The following is a 23,840-nucleotide window of genomic DNA, read 5'->3' as shown; positions in this document are numbered from 1 at the left end:
TGCAACTGGCCATGATACTGTTGCACCCTCCACGAAAACTCAAAGCTAGTGACGGGTTGCTTGAAGCTACAAAAAGAGACCGTTGTGCGTCAACGAACAGCGTCAGGAACGAGAGGTCACTGTACGGTGTGTCTTGAAGATGGCGCTCATGAACAACTTTATTGCTATCGCGTGCATTCGCTTTGAATTGTGAGGCAGTTTGTTGACTCTCCGACGGGCGCGCAGCTGCTGTGAATAGCTCTGCATCGATTCGGCGCCAAACTGTAACTATAGCCACCAACGCCTGATGAAGCAGCACCAATTAAGCCTAATGGCGTAGTCAGTGTGGCCGCTGTTGTAATGGGCCACAAGCCGTCACAGAATACTTGCCGTTAATATGGTCGTGTGGGTGGCTCATCGGTGATAGGTCCCGAGATCACGCGCGCTGGTCAGAATGACGGCTGTTGAAGCGATGTGAAGTTCATCGCCATGTATTCAACACGATTCGCGTGCCTATCGGCAGCCAATTGGCCCAATCTTCGCACATACTTAGGCATTTTACGAAATACATGCTGCTATTGTTGCAGTTTCCTCTGAACACATCACGGTATAATTTCGATCGGTCCTGTCACCCGGACGACCCTTGTACCAACAGAGGCTGCCATCGCCGACGCGGCGCCATTCTGCGAATTGCGGCGTTCAGGCTCTGTGTGTGCGACCTCAAATCGGGTTGACGTTGGGGAGCGCTCACAGTAACAAACTCCGCTGCCACATCAGCCGAGGCCGTCTGTGGCGTGCTCGGCGCTCCTCTTGCACCGAAAATGAAGTGAAACATTCGCTTGGGTGGCATCAAGCATGAGAGACTGCGCAGTGCACGCAACCTCTGGCACTGCGCGGGTCTCCACATTGAATATACTGCATACAGTAAAATCTCGGTGATATGAATGTCGCGGGGCCGTGTAAAATATTTGTATCACCCAAAATTTGCATCATCAAAACATACACAAAATCAAGAAAAAATGAATTTATTTTTAGCAGAAAAAATTTCTATTAGTGATTCGTTCCTCACTGCTGCATTTTCGCGGCTGCTACGTCGTGTTTTCACGGTCCCGACCTAAATCCCATTGACTTCCATGTATTAAGTTCCCCTTGATACGTCGCCCATCTGTAATGTTCCTGCATCTTACCTTGCGTTTGAATGTGGCGGTCGCGTAAATTTACCAGTGCAGCCACCTTGTACGTTGCAACAAGCGGCCAGCATGTTGCAGATACAGTCGAACAGACTTGTAACGATACCGGTTTTAACAATATATCGGTTATAACAATGAGAAGCTGCTGCACCTTCAACTTTTGTATGTTTTCTATGGTGAAATAACCTGCTTACTACAATGCCCCCATGCCTAATTATCGGTTATAATGATGAAGTTTGGCTACTGGGTGTCCGTGCCGAAAGCGAATGGAATGTGAACGCCTTGAAAGTAAAAAAAAAGTAAAAAAATGGATTTGAGCCGTTGCACGCTGCCGTGCGCTGTTTTCCATCCTTCTCCGCATCGCCAGCCTAGTGCGCCTCTGTCCTGTTGCCCTTCCAACCCTCCGAACACGAATGGGCTGCACCCATAGGCCCATGCCGTGCCACCCTCCGAAACACGAATGGACCGCGCCAACTGCGCTGATAGCGCTGGGCTGGCGGAGCGCCACAAATGAGCCAAAACGGCGTTAGCATCCACCGAAATGAAGCGACAGGAGTTTGCATCGCCATAGTTAGTCATCAGTGAAAATCATACGTGAATGACAGCAACGCCGGAACGCTTCATGCCTATTTGTGCCTTTAAAGCCTTTGTTCTTGCGTTTACCGCCGCGCATAGCACCGTGTTGGCCACGTGCCTTCATGACTACGTAGTCACCATCCATGATCGCGTTGATAGCGGCCGCGATTTAGTCCGCAGTGGTTGCGACAAACAGTATTGTTTTGACTTGGTGCGCGCGTCGGCCACGTGCCTTCATAACTGAGTGGTCGCCATCCATGATGCGTTGATAGCAGCTGCCATTTCATCCGCAGTTCCAGCCAACGGTAGTTTCATTTTGATACAGTGCACGTGTCAGCCGCGCGCCTTCTGAAACTCAAGGTTGCCGTCCATGATTGCGTCAGCTGCGATCGCGGCAAACTATAGTTTTGTTTTTACTCAGTGCAAAGCTGTGGAGGATGAAGAGCACTGTCTACATCGTGATGGTCGGCGACCTGGCGACACTGGCAAAAAAATAATGGGGATGTGCACACAGTAGTGAAAAGCGTGTCTCGAATGAAGACGCGCGCTGCGGCCGCACTGTGAAAAACGTTGCGAAGCCTTCACCGCTGCGAGTGCTAATCTGTTACGAGATGATGAGAATTTCAGTTTCCACACTGCTTTTGTGCAAAATAGAAACAGGATTTTGCTGATTCGTTCAATAAAAAAAAGCATGTGTATTTGTTTATTGTTTTCTTGATACCCTCGGTAATTCGACATTCAGAAATTTTTTTCGGTACCATGAAATCCGAATTAACGAGGTTTTACTATAGCAGTGCCATTCTTGAACGCCGACAGCCGTGACTTGTTACACGCGATCAGAGTGCGCAGGAAGCAGAGTTAAACAGTTGAAAGAGTCGATACAATCTGCTGCCGGATGGAGGAAGGTGGTGGGCAGGGACACTGGCCTCCCCGCCATCGTAGTTTTCTCACAACAGCTCTGCCATCCCCCTATTTTGATCTTTTTTTTCATGCAACCCGGTTATAACAGTTACCGGTTATAACAATGAAATTTTCGTGGCACTTGAATATTGTTATAAGTGGGTTCGACTGCGGCGGCACTGTATCTTGTAAGCGAATTGTGACGTGCGCAGAGTGCGCGCCCATACGGGGCTGATTGTCAAAACGATCTGCGATGTCGACAAAGTTGCGCCTAGTGCCGGTAGCTTCGTGTGCGCTGTGCTTTCGACGTTTAGTTCACGTTGAAGTGAGACACAGCGCGAAGGTCAATTTGCTCGCTGCTTCTGCCGCGCTTCCTTACTCTAGCGTTCTGACAGTGAGTTTCCGGGGTCATCAAGCGAGATGTGGTCATGTTTACCTGTGCGCGCGTGAAACCGTGCTTGTTAATTTAGTTAGTAAGCCAATGTTTATAAGTTTATACTGCCGGTAAAACTACTATCCTTACTTTGTACAGCTGTCTACTAATTTGCTATCGCAATCGATGCTTTACTTTTCAGGCGAAACTGCGACTTGTTTTTTTCGCGGTCCCTTGAAAAATGTACCAATGGGGTGCTATGAACCGTGTGCATTTTCTTCTTGCCCAAATCGTCAACAATCGCCTTCTGAAAGGCGTAAAAGTTCGCGCATGTGATTTTACGAATGCGTTTGCATTTTGGCTGTTGGGGCTGCTGCCGCGGTCGTCGTTGCTGCAGTGGTCCTCGTCTACTCTCTCGCTAGTCAAAGCATCAGCTAGGCTGTGATGTGGTCCGGTCCGCTCGACGTGGGGACCAATTAAAGATTGCGCAGCCACGAGATGTAGCCGGTTGCGTGGCGACCCTAGATCCCGCCCAGATCTCGCCGTGCTGGTCGCTTCGCTGGCTTTTGTTGTTACTCACGCGTTCGTATGATCCGCAGGGGCGCGGCAACGCGTTCGGAACAGCCTTTTTTTTTCGCATTGTGAGCAATGTATTTCGGCCGGGGAATGTTACATAACAGAATTCATATCATACCGAAATTTGTACCAGCCGTGATCGTATCACCGGAGTTTTACTGTAGTAGATATTCGATTCGCGATCGAATTCATATTTTCTCTATTCAATTCGATTCGGTCATATTCGAGTATTCGCACACTCCTACTCAAATGTAGTCTACAGTGCAGTCCACTTATAACGATATCGAGAAAAACGAGAAATCCGATCGTTATAACCGATCATCGCTATATCTGGACTGCCGGAAAAAAAAAATGCCGAAAATACCTGTGCAGTCCCGAAACCGAAACTGCCACTTGCGATTAAAAAATTGACGTTGTAGAAAGTAGGCAGTGAAAAATAAAACTTTTATTTATAGCTCTAAATAGCGTCTCAATCGTTAGGCACGCTGAAATCTGCACTTGCTTTCGCGGAAGTTTCGGATTCACAACCGCCGTGTACATCGCGTCCATCTGCTGCGCGAACACTGGCGGCTGTAATTTAGCGTGCATGAATTCAATGAGCGACTCGATCGACGACGTTGCACTTTGGTTGAACCTCGGGGTCAGTGTCAAAGACGGGCCATTGTCAATCTCGTCGTCACCGCCGTCGCACAACGCCGCCGTCTGTCGCGACAACGATCGCCCTGTCGGAGTGCTCTTCGCAGAACGAGGCAGCACTATCAGCACTTACAAACTCCTCCATCGAAGCACTGCCTTTATGATCGTCAGTAGCGACATCTTCCTAGAGTTCGGCAATGCCAGCGGCTTCCACCGTGTTGGTTTCACCCATGTTGGTTTCGTCCCGGCGCACAAAGTCCGCCTTTTCCGTTGATCGGCATGGACACTGCTTCTAGCCTTCATGATCGTGGCGCTCCCAGTTTTCATAATCGTCGATATCATCCACTACGCGAGCTCGTACTTCGAGTCTTGCAAAATTTGCAGCTTCGTCTCGAGAGACGCAGCTTTGCGCTTTGTCGGCGCACCTCCCGCTGCTTCCGCAGTGCATTTCCGCGCTCGCTGAGAGAGGGACAATGTAAAGGGAGCGTAGGCCGCGCAGGCGCCGCTTGCTTATCGCTTTCTCCCCCCTCTTGCAAAATCAGTTTCGTCTCAAGGGGCGCACCTGCTGCTGCTTCCGTTGAGAGAGCGCGCAGCAGGGAGCGCAGGCGCCCCTCGCCAGAGGAGGCGTTGCCTTCGCTTATCGCCTTTTTTCCGCCCTCTCCTCGCGCGACCGCCGGTGACACGCGGGGGCGAAGCAGCTGGCGCCATCTTGTGCACACTTTACCAACTTGCGATGCTCTCCGTGGCTTTCGCAATCGGCGCGCGGGCGGGATGCGCTGCGCGGTAATGGCGGCAGATACAAACTCGCGTAGGCAAACTTTTCGCCCCGTCTCGGTTGTAGGCAACGTAGGAACGCAATTTTCACGATTATTCTGCATGAAAAACACCGCCCAGAAGCAAAATTTCAATCGTTATATCCGATATGCAGTGAATAACATATCGTTATATATGGTTTTTTTTCTCATTGCCCTAATGCATAAGTTGATACTCTTAGCTCAACTCATCGTTATAACCGATATATTGTTATATGTGGTATCGTTATATGTGGACTGCACTGTATTACTTTTATGTGACTTTACTCCCAATTTTTTTAACATCACACAAATGCAGTAAATAGAATGGGATGGCCTAGCCCTTTCATTGTGTCCCCTGCAGCCCTTCACACATTGTTTATCTTCATCTGACAAATGCTTTTCAAAATTTTCGGTGGTCATCTTCGCTTTTTGTGAAGATATCAACAGCGACACTGAAAACTCGCTAGATGTGCGCGCTGGAGGAAGGGTGGTATTGTAGCGTACGAACATCTTGAAACTCGGAGATTGTGGTTACTCAATGCTGCGATACTCGCATTTGTTCTCTATGAAGTAAGCGCTCCATTGTTGCTTAGGCCCAAAGAAGGCGCTTTTGGTAGAGCCAATGGAAAGATGATAACATCCTCTGTGGGTAATTTTCTGGCATCATCGTCCTAAGTGGCTACTACAATTGAGAAGTGGGAAAAGGCAACAAACAGGAACGTATCACCGAAATTCTACTGTGTAATCAGAAAGCCCGTACAGTAAAACCTCGGTAATTCAAGTTTCATGCGACTGAAAAAAAAATGTCCAAATTGACCAAATTAACCTAGTCGAGGGTATCAAGAAAATAAACAGATGCTTACTTCGTCAACGTGCTTTTATTTACTGAATGAATCAGCAAATCATGTTTCTGTTTTGCACAAAAGCAGTGCAGAAGCTGCAATTCTCATCATCTCGTGACTGATTAGTGCTTGCATCAGCAAAGGCCTCACAACTTTCTTTGTAACGCCGTCGCCGCGCGCATCTTCATCCGAAACACACTTTTGACTACCACGTATTATTTTTTCGCCAGTGAGCTGGTCACTAACAGATCGTCCATCCATCGCAGTGTAGCCGGCACTCTTCATCTGCGACGGCTTCTGCCATGTTTGTGACATTGTGCTAAGTCAAAACGAAACTACTGTTTGCCGTAACTGCTACGGATGAAACCGCAGTCGCTATTGACGTGATCATGGATGGCCACTATGCAGTTAATTAACCAGTGTGCAGCCAAATAGTCCAAAATAACGAGAGTTTGATTACATATGCCTGCCAGGACCGAAGTATGAGTCCGAATTATACAAATTTCTGAAAAAAGAAAAACTAGGGTCGGGAATTAACAAGGTTTCACTCTATTATTAAAAAGCTCTGGTAGTTAAAATGTCCGGTTACTTAGCAAGAGCAACTTGAAATGGCACATTCTGGACGTGTGCTCACTTAACCAATGGCCTGGCTTGGATGACCCGCAGCTGGCAAGCTGACATGGTGATTCCATGTGATTACTCTGAGTGCATAGTTGTTTATTAATGACAGTGCAAAGCATGTTTGTAATTTAGCATTGTTCACGTGCCATGTATCGGCGTGACAAGCCACCGACAGGCCATGAAAATTGATAAGAGACCTTTGCTGGTCGATCGAAGGCATTCACATATGACTGCATTTCTTTCTCAAGACCCGATTGCAGTTTTGGTTTCTTATCAATATTGGCATGTACGCTTATAACATATATTGGGTGTAATGAAGGGATTTTCATTTCGGATCTAACTTCATCATAATGAGGCTCAACTGTAGTTGTACATCAGAAGCAGAAAGTCATCGCCACTAGTTTACAGTCTTCTTGCTCTTGATCAGGCAACAAGACAAATTTGCAGCCACTGGTAATGATTAATCACTGCTGCTGAACGCAGTGTCTTCATGTAATGTGGACCGACCCATGTCTTATCTAATTGTACAATGCTCAATGTGCTTGCTTCGTTTACATTTTCTTATCCTGTGTCTGTTGCAGGCAGTACTGGATTTGCAGTGTACGATAACTGCATGCCCATGCTCCAGCAGTCAGGGAACTTTAGCAACTCGTACCTGGACACCTCTGCATGTGGTGACCGTGCGCACGTGGTCTCTTCTTCGACCGAGCAATGTGAGCCAAGTAGCGCTTGTTTCGTAGTTTTAAAGCAACTACCTCTGAGGATGCGCTCACCAAATGCATGCCTTTCATCCACAGAAATGCCTGTAGTTACTAGATGTTGGTGCATCTGCATCATTCACTTGGCTTAGCGTCTGCTTAAATAATTGCGAGAATGCAGTCACAGTTGCACATATAATGGCAGGGTTGTGTGAATATTTGCAATATATCTAAGCGAGTTCATATTTGACTTCGTAACTGACTGAGTTAGGCTATTCAGAAGTTTTAAATGTTTTTGAAGGATTTCGGAAGTTTCGAATGCCTAGAAGGATGAACTCACATGCATGGAGAAATTTTAAAAAGCCGCATACAGACACGCTGGGAAACAGCGTGGTCGGCATTACAGTTGTTATACAGTGGACAACCAATTTTTTAAACACGATAGGGACTGTGAAAATGTCGGAGTGATTAGGCAGGATGAAACAAGTTTCAAAAAAAAATTTTTTAGTTTTTTTTACAATCAGCACTTCAGCACTTCAGAAATCTTGTGTACAGATCTTTGCATGGTATTGTTGCATTAGTGAAATATAATCTGCTTAAAGTTATGCGATAGGCCAGGTTAGAGGGATGTTTCACACTTGCTCTTTGTGCAGCCCACTGTGCGTTGCACGTCGTTGCGATGCTGTGGAATGCCGATGCTGCATGTGGCCTTGATTTCGCGCTGGCAGTTTAGGCTGCATTTCAAGAATTCAGTTTGAAGTTTTCTGCTTATACATAAGCTTTTGCCACCTGTCCAGTATGGGCATAGACTAACTTGTAGGCACTCAGAGTAGTTGCTAGTTGGTTGCTCCTGGTCCCAAATGCCAAGTACCGCTTCGATGACTGTGCACATATCGGGCCCGATCACTGACTGCGACTACTTGTATAAACATTTAGTGACAAGCTAATATGCCACTGCCCAAATATGCCCAGTGGCAAATTTTTGTCACGGCACATATACCAGTGTTGCTTGACCATTGGCCACATAACCAGTGCTGCTTTGTCGTGTTTGTTGGTGAGTTGATAAAAAATCGCTGTTGTGGCTGAGTAGCCCTTGGAGCTCATGGAGTTTTCATCAGAGGTGACATCGTCATCATCATCATCAGCCTATTTTTTGTCCACTACAGGACGAAAGCCTCTCCCTGCGATCTGCAGTTACCCCTGTCATGAATGGTGGAAGTCTTGTGGTGGTAGCCTCAACGTTTACAACATGGTACATATGGAGCGTGTCTGAAAAGTTGAGGGTGATATTACATGAACTTCAATTGCCATTATTACATTGGTTTCATGGAAGAGGCAGTGGTGTGGCAGGCAAATGAAAAAAAAAAAGAAAAAGAAAAAAAAAGGTCTAGAAGGCATGCATGTGAAAAATCAGTTGGCAACTGTGCACTCGGCATTTCGCATTTATTTGAGCTTGCTAGTATGCATATCCTTGCATAAACTTTCTCTTCTCATGTGTTCGTAACTTTTTCTTTTTCTTTTGTAATTTGCCTCAGAGATTCACTGCATTACATGGGAGGAAAGATTGCATGACTTCTCGTGTCATCTTACATTGTCTCTTCTTGCCTGCTCAGCATGTATGTACTAACGCAACTGACTGCCCATGTTAACTGTGCTCCTACATCTTTGACCAATGAAATGTGGGACATTTTTTTAGCACTGTTTTCCACAAGAACATCAGCTGCTCGAGTGCCAAGTCCTGATAACATCCATTAGCAGAGGTTGGGGAATATCTCTACACACCTGTTGTTTGGCCCTGACAACCCATGTTTCTGCTGGAGAAAGGTTTTGGGCAAGATCAAGTATCAAACATTGTTGGAAGTTGCTAACTGGATGTCTCCGTGCAGCCACACGGGTCTCGAGCAAGAAGCTGCATTCAATGACAAGGAATGTAACTAGATGGAGGGGGCAATCCTTTGACGCTCTTTGGACAAAGATGCACTTGTGCCATTAAGGGGAGACGCTCCTCAGAAATATTTCTTTTTAAATAATGATGCTGGGTGAATGAAAATTCTACCACTTGTAGAGCTTGATCTCTTCATTCGAAATCTACTTTTAGTTTTAGGATATCTCGATGGTTTTATGTCCTAAGTTCCATGCATAATTGAGAAGCAGTGCATGTTTGTGCAGCTGCTGGACATAGCAGTTAGCATGATAGAGCAGTGCAAAATTATTTTTCCTATCCCTAACACTCCATTGAGTGCTAATAAGCAAGATAATGTGATTCCCTTTACAGGCAACTTTTTAGGAAAATTTCGTATCTGGTGCTTCATATTCAGTGGCTGGTGCCTGAGTACATTAAAAATTTTCATCCTTAAAAAAATAAAGCGATTGCATTAAATTCTAGATAAGTGCATTCTACATATCCTAAAAATTACGCCCATCAAATATGGTCTTGATTGGAACACAATAAGTACATAAAATGTTGTGCACAAACGCCTTGTTTTGCCCAAAATATGAAGTTGAGAAAAATGCGATTGAAAGTTATAAAAGCTGTTTACTTCTGTTAATTATTATTATTACTTCCCGGGGAGATTGTAATGCGGCAAAGCTAACCTTGGAGAAAAAAAGCTTAGGCCTACCACCTTGCATGAGCCCAATGGCGTGCGACACCGCGGTTTGACGCATCGCGCGCTTTACAATTTGTCATATCTGTGCATTTTCTTGCCACCTCGAGTGCTTTAACCGAGTTTATTACACTTTTCCCGATCATTTCTGGCTCTGATTTCATCATATGTGAAATAGGAGAGATCAATGTTGCTGAAACAACTAAAAACACAAAAACTGTTTCTTTAATGAAAATCGCCATTTTTTGACCCGCCTCTCCCCTTAAAACCCAATTATCACTCGGGGCACTCCTTCTTTGCATACTTAGAGAAGTTGTTGCTCACTTATGGCGACGGTTTGCTAGTGCAATAGTGATCCAGTTAAGGCCAGGTTATGTGCCACACAGTAAATGTACCCTCTTTACTCGCGTAATGAACCCACCTCACTTTTGTCCTTTACAAATGACTTTTTTAATGCTAAGCATTCTTTTCCGAGTCAAGGCAGTTTTTGTGGTGTATCTCTCGATGTATGTCGGCATTCTTGTGGGCCGATCCCGGAGATTGTGCCATCTAAGATTATGTGCCACTGAGTATGTGCCCTGGAGGGCCACTGGTCGCCGTGATGTTCTGGATCTATACAGTCAAACCTGGATATATCGAACCCACTTATAACAAATTATTCTGTATATCGAACAGCTGTAAAATCTCCTTGAAAATCTCATGCAAATGTATAGGGCTTGTGCACGCGTATATAGAACCAGCATATTTGATATATCGAATACGGTGCCACACCGAAGACCTCAAAGTGCACGTCTTTGTGCACTTTGTGGGTTCTTGGTGTCTCACAGGAGACCAACCACCGCGGGTTCGAGCTTAGCGAGCCACAGGGCTGCGTCAGCCGTCGCCTCCAGCACCGCTCGCGCGCGAGCTCAGAGGCCGCAAGGGGCTACCGAGCGACGCACGCAAAAACACAGTAAAGCCCTGAGTTGACGGAAACCGTTTACTGAAACCGTCGGCACCAGCACTGCACAAACCGGCGCAACCCTCAATCCCCACAACTTTGAGGTCTTCTGGTGCCTGGAGGTGGAGAAAAGTCAGTTTAGGTGTGTGGGTCATGAGTGCAGTTATTTGAGCCCCGTCGATCTGTTCGTCTAGCCCGCGTGCTACCGCAAACGTCAACATTCCTTCTTTCCGATTTTTGTGGCATTGTTGTGCGGGTTGAGTGCCTATTCGTTAGTTCATTTTCCACAAGCGATGGCCGTTGCAAGTGTAAAGAAAAGAATCAGCTTGGACTTTTCATGAAGTTGAAAGTGGTCCAGCAATTTTTTGCAGGTGAATAAAGGGTGCTTGCTTTTTTTTTCCCCCGAGTTGTGTGCTGTAATTTAGCAGCCCTCGGACGCACCATTCGGTAAGCCGCCGTTTGCCTCAGGGCGTACTTTATATATCGAATTACCTATATACCAAACTTTTTTGTGATCCCCTTCAGAATTGATATATCCGGGTTCCGCTGTACTATATGTATATATAAAATGCAAAAATTGGCATTCACCTGAATGTAGCACAAAGCTACAAAGTAAACCCATACGGGTGTCAAGCTATATTTGGGTGATTTGCTATATATGTATTTATTTATTTAAATAAATAAATATAAGGTTTTCCGACAACAGAGGACCTATAGCACAGAAGCCTGATATTGTCACCATTACACCACGGATGCACGTGTCGACAAGTGAAAAAGGGCACTTAGGTATTCCTACGTGAAGAATGCAAAAGCATCGTGACCTCTCTCCGATGACGCCACAGCTTTGTTTGCGTACTTGTGTGGACGTCCGAAGGAGCCGGGCGCAGCTACTGAATGAGAAGTTGAAGTCAAAGGTTCGTCCATCGTAGCTCAGCACAAAACTCACTGAAATCACCCCACCGACTGGCAGCGTTGCGACACGCGGTGCTATATATAGACCGGCTACCGGGAAACGCCCGAAGTGGCAAATGCTATGCACGAAGGCAAGCTTTCTGGTTCGGGCTGGCGTCGCGGCGAAGGTGAGCGCCATCTGGTGATGCTTCAAGGATACGAGCGCCCATGCAGCGCACACCTTCCATTGATTGGCTCTGACCACGTGACTTTTTGTACCATCTCCGGGGACGTGGCCTGATTTTCCGCTTCATGGGCCATATAATGCTTCCACATCAATAAGCACCCTTAAGAATTTCTCGCGTGCAAGCTAGCGCATTGAGACGCTTGGCGCGCTTCGATTTGGCCACAGATGCATACCTCAACAGCCGGAATAGCACACCCTTCATAATTTCCCGCGTGAAAGCCACTACGCTGAGACGCTTGTAATGCATTGCATTACCTTAATGTCAGCTACAGTTGAGTCGGCCAAATTTTCTTTTCAGATAAAAGTACGGATTGTGCATCATGTGACTTGACGTCACCACCTTGTGGGTAGCCAAGATCACAGAGGTTGCATGCCAGCTGCACTCCAGGGCACCTATATATGTTAAAGTGAATAGTAGAAATTTCATCTGCAAATGAAATTATACGAACATTCACTATTTGATTGATATATTTTGCATTAGACCTACGTAAAACGGAAAGGTGTTGGTGGGGATTCACGTGTTATTTAAATCTTTATAAATTTTTATGCTTACAAAAGGAAGACTGCCGAAACTGTTCTTCTCCGCGTAATGAACTCTCCCTCCAAATTGACATCAATTCTTGTGAAAAAACAGTGGGGTCATTATCAGAATAAATATGCAAATTTAGGGAATTTGAAAAATTCATTTTGTTGTCTTTTGCTTTCAAGGAATTTGAAAAGTATCAAGACTGCTTGCAGAATGTTTTTAGAGTGCAGCTTTTAGGCTCCTGTCCCTGCGTTGAGCATCGAGGTTTTCGGTGTAACCGGGTGAACGAGCCCAGCGAACGATGAAAGCGAATTAGGAGCACAGTGGGGGGTGAAAGACGGCAATAGCGAAGAGAGTGCGAGGAAGAAAACGGAGGTGGAAGGTGCAGCGGGAACATGAGGTGGAAAGTGGAGGAGGAGGGTTTGGCAAAAACATGCGAAGGAAAGCGTAGAAGGAAAGTTGCCTTTTCCACAGCCAGACGCAAGGTGGCACCTAAACTGATGCTTACACTGCAGCACTTCATGTGTGTCCCGCTTTACCAAAAAATTAATGAAAGTAGAGTTTTGAGGGAATGCTTCAAACTTATCTGGTGTTTCTCTTTAGCGTCCCTTTAATAGTGTTGTGGTTCACTTCAGGCATGCCTTGTGGTAGGAATTCTTTACATTGCTTTAGAAAACTGATGGTAGCGGGGCTGAGAAATTGGCACCTTCTGAGAAATCTGCAGCCATGATGTATTCCCTGTCGCTGAATTTTTTCTGTCAAGGTAGTGCACTTTGCTTGTGACTACGAAGTAATTGACCTTTGGTAAATGTGTGGTTGGGGCTTGCACTTTAGTTTATTGTGGTGCTCATTGCATCTGACAAAACTGATACAGGAAGGAGTATTGTAGATTTGCTACCGGGGAGCTGTTTTTTTCCTCTTGAGTTCATGAGTGAAAAAACAAAACTAACAACATCCAGCTGGATGCTTTAGATGGCAACTGCCAACTGGACTACCGTGAGGTCTGAGTTCCAGGTAATGGTTCTTATGCTAATGGCGAATATAAATGTACCTTTGTCAACCGAGATCCATTATATATACCAGAGACTAGTTCTAGATCAGGAAGATAACCAAAAGCAGTTTTTCTTGTGTAATAGCGTTGGAGTTACCTTTGAACTGGCAAAGATTTCTATTGATGCAGGATCCCTCCCTCAGTATTTTCGTATAACCGATGGTTCAGATTAAACAAAGTGCTCTATTGCGTGAATTATGAACATGTAGTACTCATTAGGTGTGTACAAAGATTGCGTGCAGAAAAAAATGCCTTCTGGATTTTTTATTTTTTTTTTGCAAATCTTTACAATCTTTTGTTGGGCTCAAGTGAAGTTCGTCACTACACGAACGGCATGAACATCAACTGTGCCTTTGCTTGTAATACACAGACACTTGAGTGTAAAAAAAATATAGGGGGAGGGGGCTGTCCATAATAATCGATGACATTTTAAATTTTAACCCTCCTAACTGTACATTATGAGTGTTAGAGTCCTAAGAAGGTAATATTGGTGAACAAGCTTTTTAGCTGAAGCCCATGGAATACATATATATATATACTATATATATATATATATATATATATATATATATTATATATATATACTTTTTTTTATTTTTAAGGGACACCACTGCCACAGGCCACTCCTGATTTCTCTCAGCACCTTCCTCCAACGAGTACATCATCCTTTGTGGCAGCACCGTCTGTTGACAGTGGCTGGAACTCGGTGCCTCAGCTGTCCACGGCCGCACAGCCTTCGGCCGAGTACAACTTTGTAAGCACAAGTCCGCCCCTGCCTTCTGAATCAGCTGCCGTGATGAATGGCATGTCACCCCAGGCAGATGGGACGGTGCCTTCATCACCGCCTGTCAGCAGCCAGCCGGCTTCATTCGACTACTACAAGGCCAGCACCTACTCGGTGAGTGTTAAGCCTCGTGCTGTGATAGTCACTACTTGGTTGCAAGCTGTGCAGCTTGGAATGCCCTGCTTCTAAGTGCCAAATGGCACTAGGAACACTCGCTTTTAAAGGACAGGCAAGCTCTTGCCTCTCTTTCAGCAACTGCTTTTCACCCAGTTGACTGGTGTTGAGGTTGATTAGGTGGTTCTTAAAAGGGCCCTGAAACAAAACTAATCATAGAATGGCTGCACTATTAAAGGACATCGTCTCACGAATCTCATGCCGCAAACATTTCTCAAATTCTTCAAGTATTGGTAGAGTTACTGCACCGATATGCGGCTTTCTCTCTTTCTTCGTCTCTGTGCTAGCTGGCTGGAAGCTACACAGAGGAGAAGCCGAGAGAGTTCTCGCTCTCACCGCTCCCTGCATGAAGCGGGGGTGAGGAAGAGAGCATTCAGGCGCCCTACGGGCTTTGAAGTTTGAAGAAGCGAAAGGGTTCGTCGCGACACCCTGTAGCGGTCGCAGTAGACTGCACTATGCAGCACGCTGCTGACATCTCGAAGGTCACACACAGCAGACAGAGCTACGTACAATTATCGTGTGTAGACCAGAAGTGCAAAGATGGAATTATTTTTCTGCTTTTTTTTTTTGAGATTGCAAACATATATACTTCATTTATATAACTCAAAATTAGCAGTTATGTATTACTGAGAACATGCTCGTGATCACGAAATCAGCCATTAGCATTGGTGGGTCCAGCTGCTTGCGGTGACACTGCATGACAACATTGCAGAAGCGAGAGCAAGCAATCTTTCGCTGTTTTTGACTCAAGATTATAAATTCCCTGCTGCATGCAGTGCAGCAATATTTGGCTCAAATGTTCACAGCTGTCTCTATGACAGGTCGGCATTGTTTTCTTACTATGTTCAGGAAGTGTTTCAGTGCCCCTTTAAATAAAAATGAATCACTTTGTGGATCAGAAGTAAGCTCAACCTGGTAAACTTTTATAAATAGACGTTTTCCAGCGCACCTCGCTGTGGTGATTCCGTGGCTATGACGTTCTGCTGCTGACCACAGTGTGGCAGGTTCAGTTCCCGAAGTCATTGGCTGACTATTCGTAGGTTTATTGTACTGGTAGGTTCATTGTTAAAGGAAACACACATTAGCACAGTATGAATGAATTTCCATGTGTGAGAAGTCTGGAATTGTTCAGCTTTATGGAAGATGCATGCGGAAGATGACGCTGGCTCTTCTCTACATACTCGCATAGTGGATTGACTGCGTTTCTGCTAGCACCGGCAACTGTAGCACCCGCAAAATGTTAGCCAGCTGCCTGCCTCTTCTCTTTTACAAAGTACCCACCTGCACATCTCCGGATCGGGGTTGGAGACTTCCAACACAAGTTGGAAAAATACAGAGTAGCTTCAATATAACCATTTTACTTATGTCCTTGAAGCAGCAAAGACATCTGTAGGGTTGAGAAACTGGTCAGAAATGTGCAGGCAACAGGTGGTATGAGGTGAACCCTCCACCAGCTTTTGAATGTAATTTAGAATGCTTCAGTCTAAAGTGTTTTATCAAGGAAAGCTTTGCAAATATAAGGAACACCTGGAAATGCACAAGTTATAACTAATTTTTCAAGTTTTTCCTTCTTTTTCCCTCTCAGTATTGATAAGGTCAAGTTGAGTGTGTTAAACTTTATTGACAAATGTTGCCTACAGGGAACTTACCAGAAAACAGTTTCTGGTTACATGGCGTCTTCGGGCCAACACTGAATGACAGGCAGCAAGTGTCATTTGTTGGTTTAGAGCAGGAATATATGCGAAAGAAGTTTGGCACGCGACTTGCTTTCTTTGGAAAGCACGGTCAAAAGAGATAGACCATCGCAAGATATCTAGCTGCCATGGTATCACATACGTGACATAGACCAAATCAAATGTACATCTATGGTTTATATACGACGAGAGCTGTCTGTACAAATTCCAAATGACGCCTCAAGCGGTTTGAAGTGAAGCCCACTTTGTTTTCTGCCTGGGGCTTCCCCCTTATTGCTGAAAAAGTTCTGCGCAACATATTTTTTTCTTTTCATTCATTATGCTTATTGTTAATGTGTTTTGCACCTTTAAATAGAAAATAATTTTTTAACGAGTATTTATAGGTACAGTCATTGAAGGTTTAAGTCAGGTACCAGGTGTCTGACTTTTATCTGTGCCCTCAACAGTAGGAGTGTTGAAAAAAACTTTGACTTTGGGGGGTCTGAAATATTTTTTCTTTGTGACAAATGAATGATTTTCTGAAATACCTCAACTGTTACATATTGTTACGCGCAAAGGAGACCGTTTGTAAACCTTACAGATGAAGGGGACCGTTTATTTTAGGTCGCGAAGGTGGGCGCAAGAGCGGCTGGCTGGTTGATGCACTCAGCGTCGTCCTCTTTCTCTTTTCTAACCCGGGACCGCAAGCACGTTCACCGGTCCTCGTTTTCCTCACGCGTAACATTCCTCCCGTCGCAGACGAAGCCCGGCGGGCGAGTCAATCCATTTGTCTTGAAGTGAAGAGTTTCAAGCGGGCCACATGGACCACTTGGGTCTTGGCAGCTCTTCTACCACTCGCCATGAGGCGAGCTATGTTATAGGTGACTTCCGTCAGTCTGTTCCGTCACAAACGGTCTCCTTTGCGCGTAACAATATTAATAAGTCCACAGCTTAGTTGGGTTACCTGTAAGCTGTAAACATGTATTTTTTGTTGAGACGTATAAATGGCATTTATGGCAGGTGCAGGGAGTCAAGTAGAGTAATATGAGAGTAAAGGGGTGTGTGGATGAATATGTGTCCAAGGTGTGCAAATATTCGTCTTTAATTTAAGTGAAACTCTAGCCGGTTGAATAATTCTACTCGACTTCCGAGTTATTAAGGTCATAACTTGGCAAATCATTGACACTGCCAGCAGGGCCTCTACATTCATGTGCTATACTACAAATCTCAGTAGCTGCAGCTCATCACACCGCTATAGTGGATCTGTGATCTTCGACGTGACCTGTAAAGTGCCCCACTATGTGAAACATTTGAAGTGTACTTTCTGGCTTCTTTCGTGTTAATAAATGCAGTCTTGCTACATTCTTATATTAATTGTACACTTGTTGAATGTAAGTTCTTTTTTTGGTACCACTGCCCTTGCCAGTAAGCTCACAATGAAGCAGAAATAAGCCATGAAGGAGGGAAAAAAAAGGCAAGGACACATTGCAGCTAGAGTGGAAATTACCCAGCCTTCAGGCTGAGTGAAAAAACACATTCAGTGGATAGCATACACTGCTGTGAACATCTCAGCCAAATTTTGCAGTCATGCGCGATGTGTGGAGTTAACAAGCAGGGCGCTAAGTTTCCTTTTTCACAGAGTGTTTTTAAACAGAGGCCTTCTCCTAACCTGTTTCGGAGCTGCCAGCGGCTGCTATATTTCGTCATTAAGCAGATTCCCATAGACAGCTGCTATTGGCTGATAGCTGACATGAAGGGTGTTTGAATCAGTGCGCTTCTTCCTACTGTTACTGTGTATATTAATTGGGGCAGTTAACTAAGCAGGCTGAAGTAAGTGAAAATATGTGTTTTGAATTTGTACAAGAATGAAAAAAAAATAATTCTGGGGTTTTATGTGCGAACCACGATATGGGGGATTATGAGGCACACCGTAGTGGGGGACTCTGAATTAATTTCGACCTCTTGGGATTCTTTAACAGGCACCCATTGCACGGTACATGGGCATTCTTGAATTTTGCCTCCATCGAAATATGACCGCCATGGCCAGAATTACTAGATCCCGTGCCCTTGGGCTTAGCAGCGCAACACCAAAGACACTACGCCACCATGGCCAGCGTTAATAGAACCATCTCAGTTTCACAGCTCCGCTGAAAACATGGGCTCTGTGGTGATCGCGAGAACTAACGGCGCTGCGATCGAGTTGCGCTACCGGCAGTGCTTCCGGTTGTGCGCCTTTACTGCGGCTAGAGTACACTCTACTGCGGCTGCATCCCGTGTAGTAATGGTGCTGCGAATTTGTTGCGTTCGGAGGTTTAAGTGCTTGCACTGGTCTGCGGAGGTGTGAAGCCTCGCTTGTGTCGAGCATGCTATATGCTGACGTATTTTGCACCAAGTTGAACAAGCGGCTACAAGTTGTCAGCTAAGCGCTACTTTTCATGCGTAAACATTCTTTAGTGAGTACCACAGGCCCGTCAAGCGAAAAGTGGTAATGCCTTGTATCTCCACAAAAATGCGTAATTTGTGAACTTAAAATGTTTAATTATTGTAACAGAAATTTTGGTTATTGGTAGCTTTATGAGAGATAAGGAACAAGTAAAGAAAATTTATCATAGGGAATACCCATAGGGATATACAGGGCTCCATAGAAAATGCACGGGGAAGCTTATAGTAGGGGTGGGCCAACTTCAAATTTGGACAGGGGTCAATTTAAATTTGGGTGTGGGCCAGCGCGCAATACGAATGCAAATTTCTCCAAGGAAGTGTATAGCTTATACAGGGTGTCCCGACTATCATGCACCAAGATTTAAAAATATGCAAATGCCACGTAGTTGGACAGAGCCAAGGTAATGTTGTTTGCCGTCGCTTGAAGTTACTCAGATTATTTTCTGCATTCCACCTAAGTGCATACTTAGTCTTTATTAATCGACTTCTCAAATATTATTGGATTAAAAGTTTAAATCAGAAAATTATAGAGCAGCATGAAAAACTCCCGATACAGCTTTCTATTGCTCAATACGTGCTCCATAAAAGTGTGTTTTCGAGTGAGAAAGAAGCCCTCGAATATACGCAAAGTGCGTCGAGCGGCCAGTCGCACGGCAATTTTTTCGTGGCAAAAAAATAATCAGATTATCTCCAAGCGATGGCAAACAACATTATCTTAGTTCTGTTCAGCATCGGGGCATTTGCATATTTTTAAATGTTGGTGCATTATAGCTGGGACACCCTGAATAGGAAGTAAGGGAACTCTTCATTTGCAGATGGCCGAATAAACAATAATTTTTAAAGCGTTTTCATGCTATCTGGTAGTTTTTTATTGTATTTTTTTTTCTTCGCTCATTAGCTATTCTGCTTTTATCCCCCTCCCGAATAATCAATTAGGAACTGCCTTAGGCGGCGAGCACATCCACTCACAATTGATGTCGGGGTAGCTTCGCAGTATAGCATAGTCGTTGAAATCGAAGCATTCACGTCGCCCTTAGGATTCATACTGCGCTTGCAAAGCTGTCACTCATAGTGAAAACCATGAACTCCAATTACGAAGACAGTATAGCTTTTCATTGGAGCAATAAATGGATGCAGACAAGTGAACGCATGTATAATACCAAGCTGCCGTGCTGCTGCAGCAGCAGCCAACGTGGCCAACCGGTAGCTGGACTCGACCGCAGCGCCGTTAGTTCGAGCGACCACCACGTCGCCCACATGCTTGCGCTGGCCTATATGCGGAGCTGTGAAACTGAGTTGGTTCTAGTAACAGCGGGTTGACCATGGTGGGTATCGACAAGAATTGTACACTTCTAGAAGCAGCTGACTATCACCTGCTCACACTCGGCTGCGTGGTGTTTATCGGGCGCGTAGCCCTCGGGTCTCACTAATTTTCAGTTAGTTTTCAGCACTCAGCTTACCTCGAACCACATGAAAGTGAAGCCCAGACCGGATGTATGCCATGCCGGCCGCGACTTGAAAGGGAGGCAAGCCAGCGCAAGCTCACTCCCGGCCACCGTGCTCCCGTCCAACTTTGCTCTTGGCCACTGCTGCCTAGACACCTTGTCAGACGTCATATGGTGCTATTGATAAGGCTTCAAAAATGTGTAATTTGGATTTGTCTACTACCTCTGCAGGACAAAACCAGGTTTCACCACATAACATGGCCAGACTGAAGCACACAAGCGCGCACGCTCCAGCCCTGCCATGCACATAGCAGGGACACTGCAGTTAGGGTGGCCATTACAGTTAACGTGTAGCTGTGTATGCTGCTTATCATAAATACCCGCTCGCTTGCACTGAACTGCTTGCACTGATTGGTCTCTGTGGATGACATGGCTCAAGGGCGTCACGACGCGAGCCAGCAGAAGCGCCCACATTGTGCTAGGACAGGCACAACCGGTGTGGAGTACATGCGCGACAGGGCACTGCATACTCCAGACCAGCCGTGGGACAAGTTGTCTGCTTTCCAAGTTGCACCCTCGGCGCCGTGGCAACAATGAGGCGACGCACCTTCGAGGCACGTCACCTCATTGTCAAAGCTGGTTACGATAGGAATTCCTTCAACAAGAGTGCAGTGTCCATCGCTGAGCCGATGTGTGCGCTTGCAACATACTCGCATGAACGAAGACCGACGTTTTGTTCAAGTCTCGGAAATTGTATGATTGCCATAGAGATAAGTGCGAAGGCAAATGTGCTACTTGGTACAGTCGAATCCCCTTACAATGAATACCGCTACAATGAAATTTTCGCCACAACGAAGATTTTCCGATTCCCCGTCAGCTGCCCATAGAAAGTAATACAAAAAGTCTCTTCATAACGAAGGCATTTTATTCGGAATTTCCGCTTCAACAAAGTTTTCAAGAATGAAATTGGGACTGAATTGAAATTGGAACTGCAGAGTAGTCAAATTAGAAGGCCCTTCCAAAGTTGTGGCGGTCGTATGTCCGCTTGAACGAGGTTCTTGCAAACGAAATCAAATTCATAGTACCGCTTTAAAGCACTGTAGTCCATAGCCACGCGTGGTCATCACGCGCCTGCGGGAGACTACAGGGGATCACCGCATTTGCTGCCGTTTTCTCTGGTCTGTGTCCGGTTATAATGGCTATGCCAACGAAGAAGCGTAAATTTCTCTCTCTTGAGGAGAAGACACATGATCGCAGAGGCAGAAAGCGGAAGGAAAAAAATCTCGCAGTAACACCTGAAAGGCAAAGCATCGATTGCGATAGCAGATTAGTAGACAGCTATACGAACTAAGGATAGTAGCTTTATTGGCCGTATAAACTTGTAAACATTCGCTAGCTAAATCACCAAGCACGGTGTTGCACGCGCACAGGTAAACATGAACACATCTCGATGACCGCGGAAACTCTGGTGTCAACACGCTGGAGTGAGAAGGCGTGAGCGAATTGACCTCCGTGCCGTCTCTCACTTCGCCGCGAACTAAACGTCGAAAGCACAGCGCACACGACTCTACCAGCACTAGTTGCACTTTGCCCACATCGCAGATCGCTTTGAAGATGAGACCCGCGCAGGTGCTCACTTTGTGCACGTCGCAGATTGCTTTCAAGATAGCGCCTGAGCGGTCGTGCCGCAGCCGCTGTTGTCAACAAGATGCTAACATCTCGTCGTCTGGGGAAAATGACAATCCGCTAGACACACTGACTCCGGCGACTGCTTTGAAAGCAATGGATCCTTTTCACCTAATCAGAAAAGTTATCAGAGCTCACGGCAATGACATTGCGATGGTTCTTTTAACGGACTGTGAGACTCGCATAATGCCTTTGCTTGCCATGAAGCGTAAGAAATCCAGGCTGACCGACTTCTGGAAATAAAACTTCCGGTAAGCGCAAGCTTGCCAAGCTTGCTGACTTTATCATAAATATGCAATGAAATTGTGAGCGTCATTGCGACAGTGCATGTGCCGCAAAATGAGTGATTCGCGATAAGCCGGTCTCGCGCGTTGAGGTAGCTGTCGGCCGCAATGTACAAAAAAAAAAAAAATGCTGTAACAGCTGCGCTAAATGGATTCTCTCGTGAAGTTGACACTTTATTGACTGCCTTCGGTATGTATCAACCTTTGCCCCCACGCCATCACGAAGATTTCCCGGACGATGGTTTCGGTATCGTTCACGGCTTTGCCGTTTGGCGTACGTATATACATACCAATTTTGCGTCAACAAAGTTGCGCCACAACGAAATTTTTCACGTGTCCCATGAATGTCGTTGTAGTGGGACTCAACTGTACAAGAAAGAACTGCGTGCAGCTATTAGTACACTATAACACAGCAAAGTGATGACCAATGTTGCTATAGCAACAGTGACTGGAAGTATGTGTTGCCAACAGTGTCTGTCATTTGCTGCTGAAAGAAAAAATTTGGAGGACGCTTAAGCTTTGCCTTTATGAGTAGAACGCGATAGCGTTATGGGGACCCGTTCGCATCGCAGCGCGTGGCTGTTGGTATGGTAGAAATGCTGGAAAGGGGGTTTGGTGTTTGAGTTTCCTCGTAGCAGAATTAGGTTTTCTCGTACATTCAAATTACAATCCGACGCCGATTGGTAAACAATCCGACGCCGAATAGTAAAGTCTGTGGGGATTGAGGGAGGCGCCGGCGCCATTACGTGGGCTTCACCTGTTCTGCCATCCCTCGCCTTCATTCCCGGCCCGCGCGTAACCGGTTCCCACGGTGGCACTGCGCACGCGGTGGGTTGCGGTGAGGGCGGGGCGCTGACGTCACTACGCAGCTGCGTCAGCTGTGAGCGGCGAAGCGTGGCTCTCTTATCTCCGGGACCAGCGCACGGTACGTAGTACATGCTTTCCTCTCGTCCGCCGACACCTTTGTGACTAGGACTGGAGCTCGCTCACGGTGCCTTTGCCCGTGCGAAGAGCGCATACTTTGTGCTGACCCTTTTCCCGACGCTAAGCCGACGAGCGGTGCCTAGCGCTCGCGCGAGGTCGTACCACGCCGAGCCGCACTTGCCGAAAGCCTAAGCCGAAGGAGATTGCCCGTGCTCTCGCGAGTTGGTCCATTGGTTATCGCCAGAGCAAGTAGCATAGCCGCTGGGACTTTTCCTAGCAGCGTGTCCCAGCGTGAGCCTGTGCTCTCGCACCGACGTGCTATAGGCGCCTGTTATTGTATTTTCGCCTTGATACGGGACCCTTTCGTTCTCCACCGCGCGGGCGTTTGTGCAGTGCTGGTTGCGACGGATTCAGTAAACGGTTTCCGTCAACTCAGGGCTTTACTGTGTTTTTGCGTGCGTCGCTCGGTAGCCCCTCGTGGCCTCTGAGCTCGCGCACGAGCGGTGCTTGAGGCGACGGCTGACGCGGCCCTCTGGCTTGCTAAGCTCGAACCTGCAGTGGTTGGTCTCCTGTGAGACAACAAGAACCCACAAGTCGTACTTTACCATTTTCCTGACGGATTTTACTGTGAGAAATGAAATTTTTGTTCACCGAAACCATGCACCACCTGGATGGCCTGCATGGTCGGGGTGGTTGGGAATGATTTTCTCCGCCACCCGGGGCATCCCACGCTGACGCCGGTTGCCGAGGCCGAATTTTCTGCGACACGGGGCCCTTAACGCTGTCGCGTTAAAAACACAACATTGAAGCTAGGTGACATACCGCCGTAGACAGAGCACCGTAACCCACGACGCCCCACTTTTTCGAAACAGAGGACGCTAAAGGAGAAAAGATAAAGATAAATATTGCATTCATACTATCTAGGCGCGTATACTGGGTCTTTTTTGAAAAAATTATGCTCATTCAATACAATACTCATCCC

The 23,840-nt window shown here is 46.1% G+C and overlaps 1 protein-coding gene across 8 annotated transcripts in view; it reads left to right on the top strand.

The window, feature by feature from the left end:
• Positions 1 to 23,840, top strand: part of LOC119437407 (uncharacterized) — a 408,649-nt gene that overhangs the window by 327,727 nt on the left and 57,082 nt on the right. For 5 of the 8 annotated variants that reach the window (XM_049660503.1, XM_049660506.1, XM_049660507.1 and 2 more), the window contains 2 exons: positions 7,069 to 7,200; positions 14,049 to 14,350. In XM_049660503.1, the coding sequence (XP_049516460.1) occupies positions 7,069 to 7,200; positions 14,049 to 14,350 (434 nt within the window). The remainder of the gene's footprint in view (positions 1 to 7,068; positions 7,201 to 14,048; positions 14,351 to 23,840) is intronic. The other 3 variants (XM_049660505.1, XM_049660504.1, XM_049660509.1) reach the window with 2 other exon arrangements.

This window comes from Dermacentor silvarum, chromosome 1, assembly GCF_013339745.2.
Source record: "Dermacentor silvarum isolate Dsil-2018 chromosome 1, BIME_Dsil_1.4, whole genome shotgun sequence".
NCBI lineage: Eukaryota > Metazoa > Arthropoda > Arachnida > Ixodida > Ixodidae > Dermacentor > Dermacentor silvarum.
Note: the sequence above shows the minus strand (reverse complement) of the source record. Positions and strands in the feature narration are given on the sequence as shown.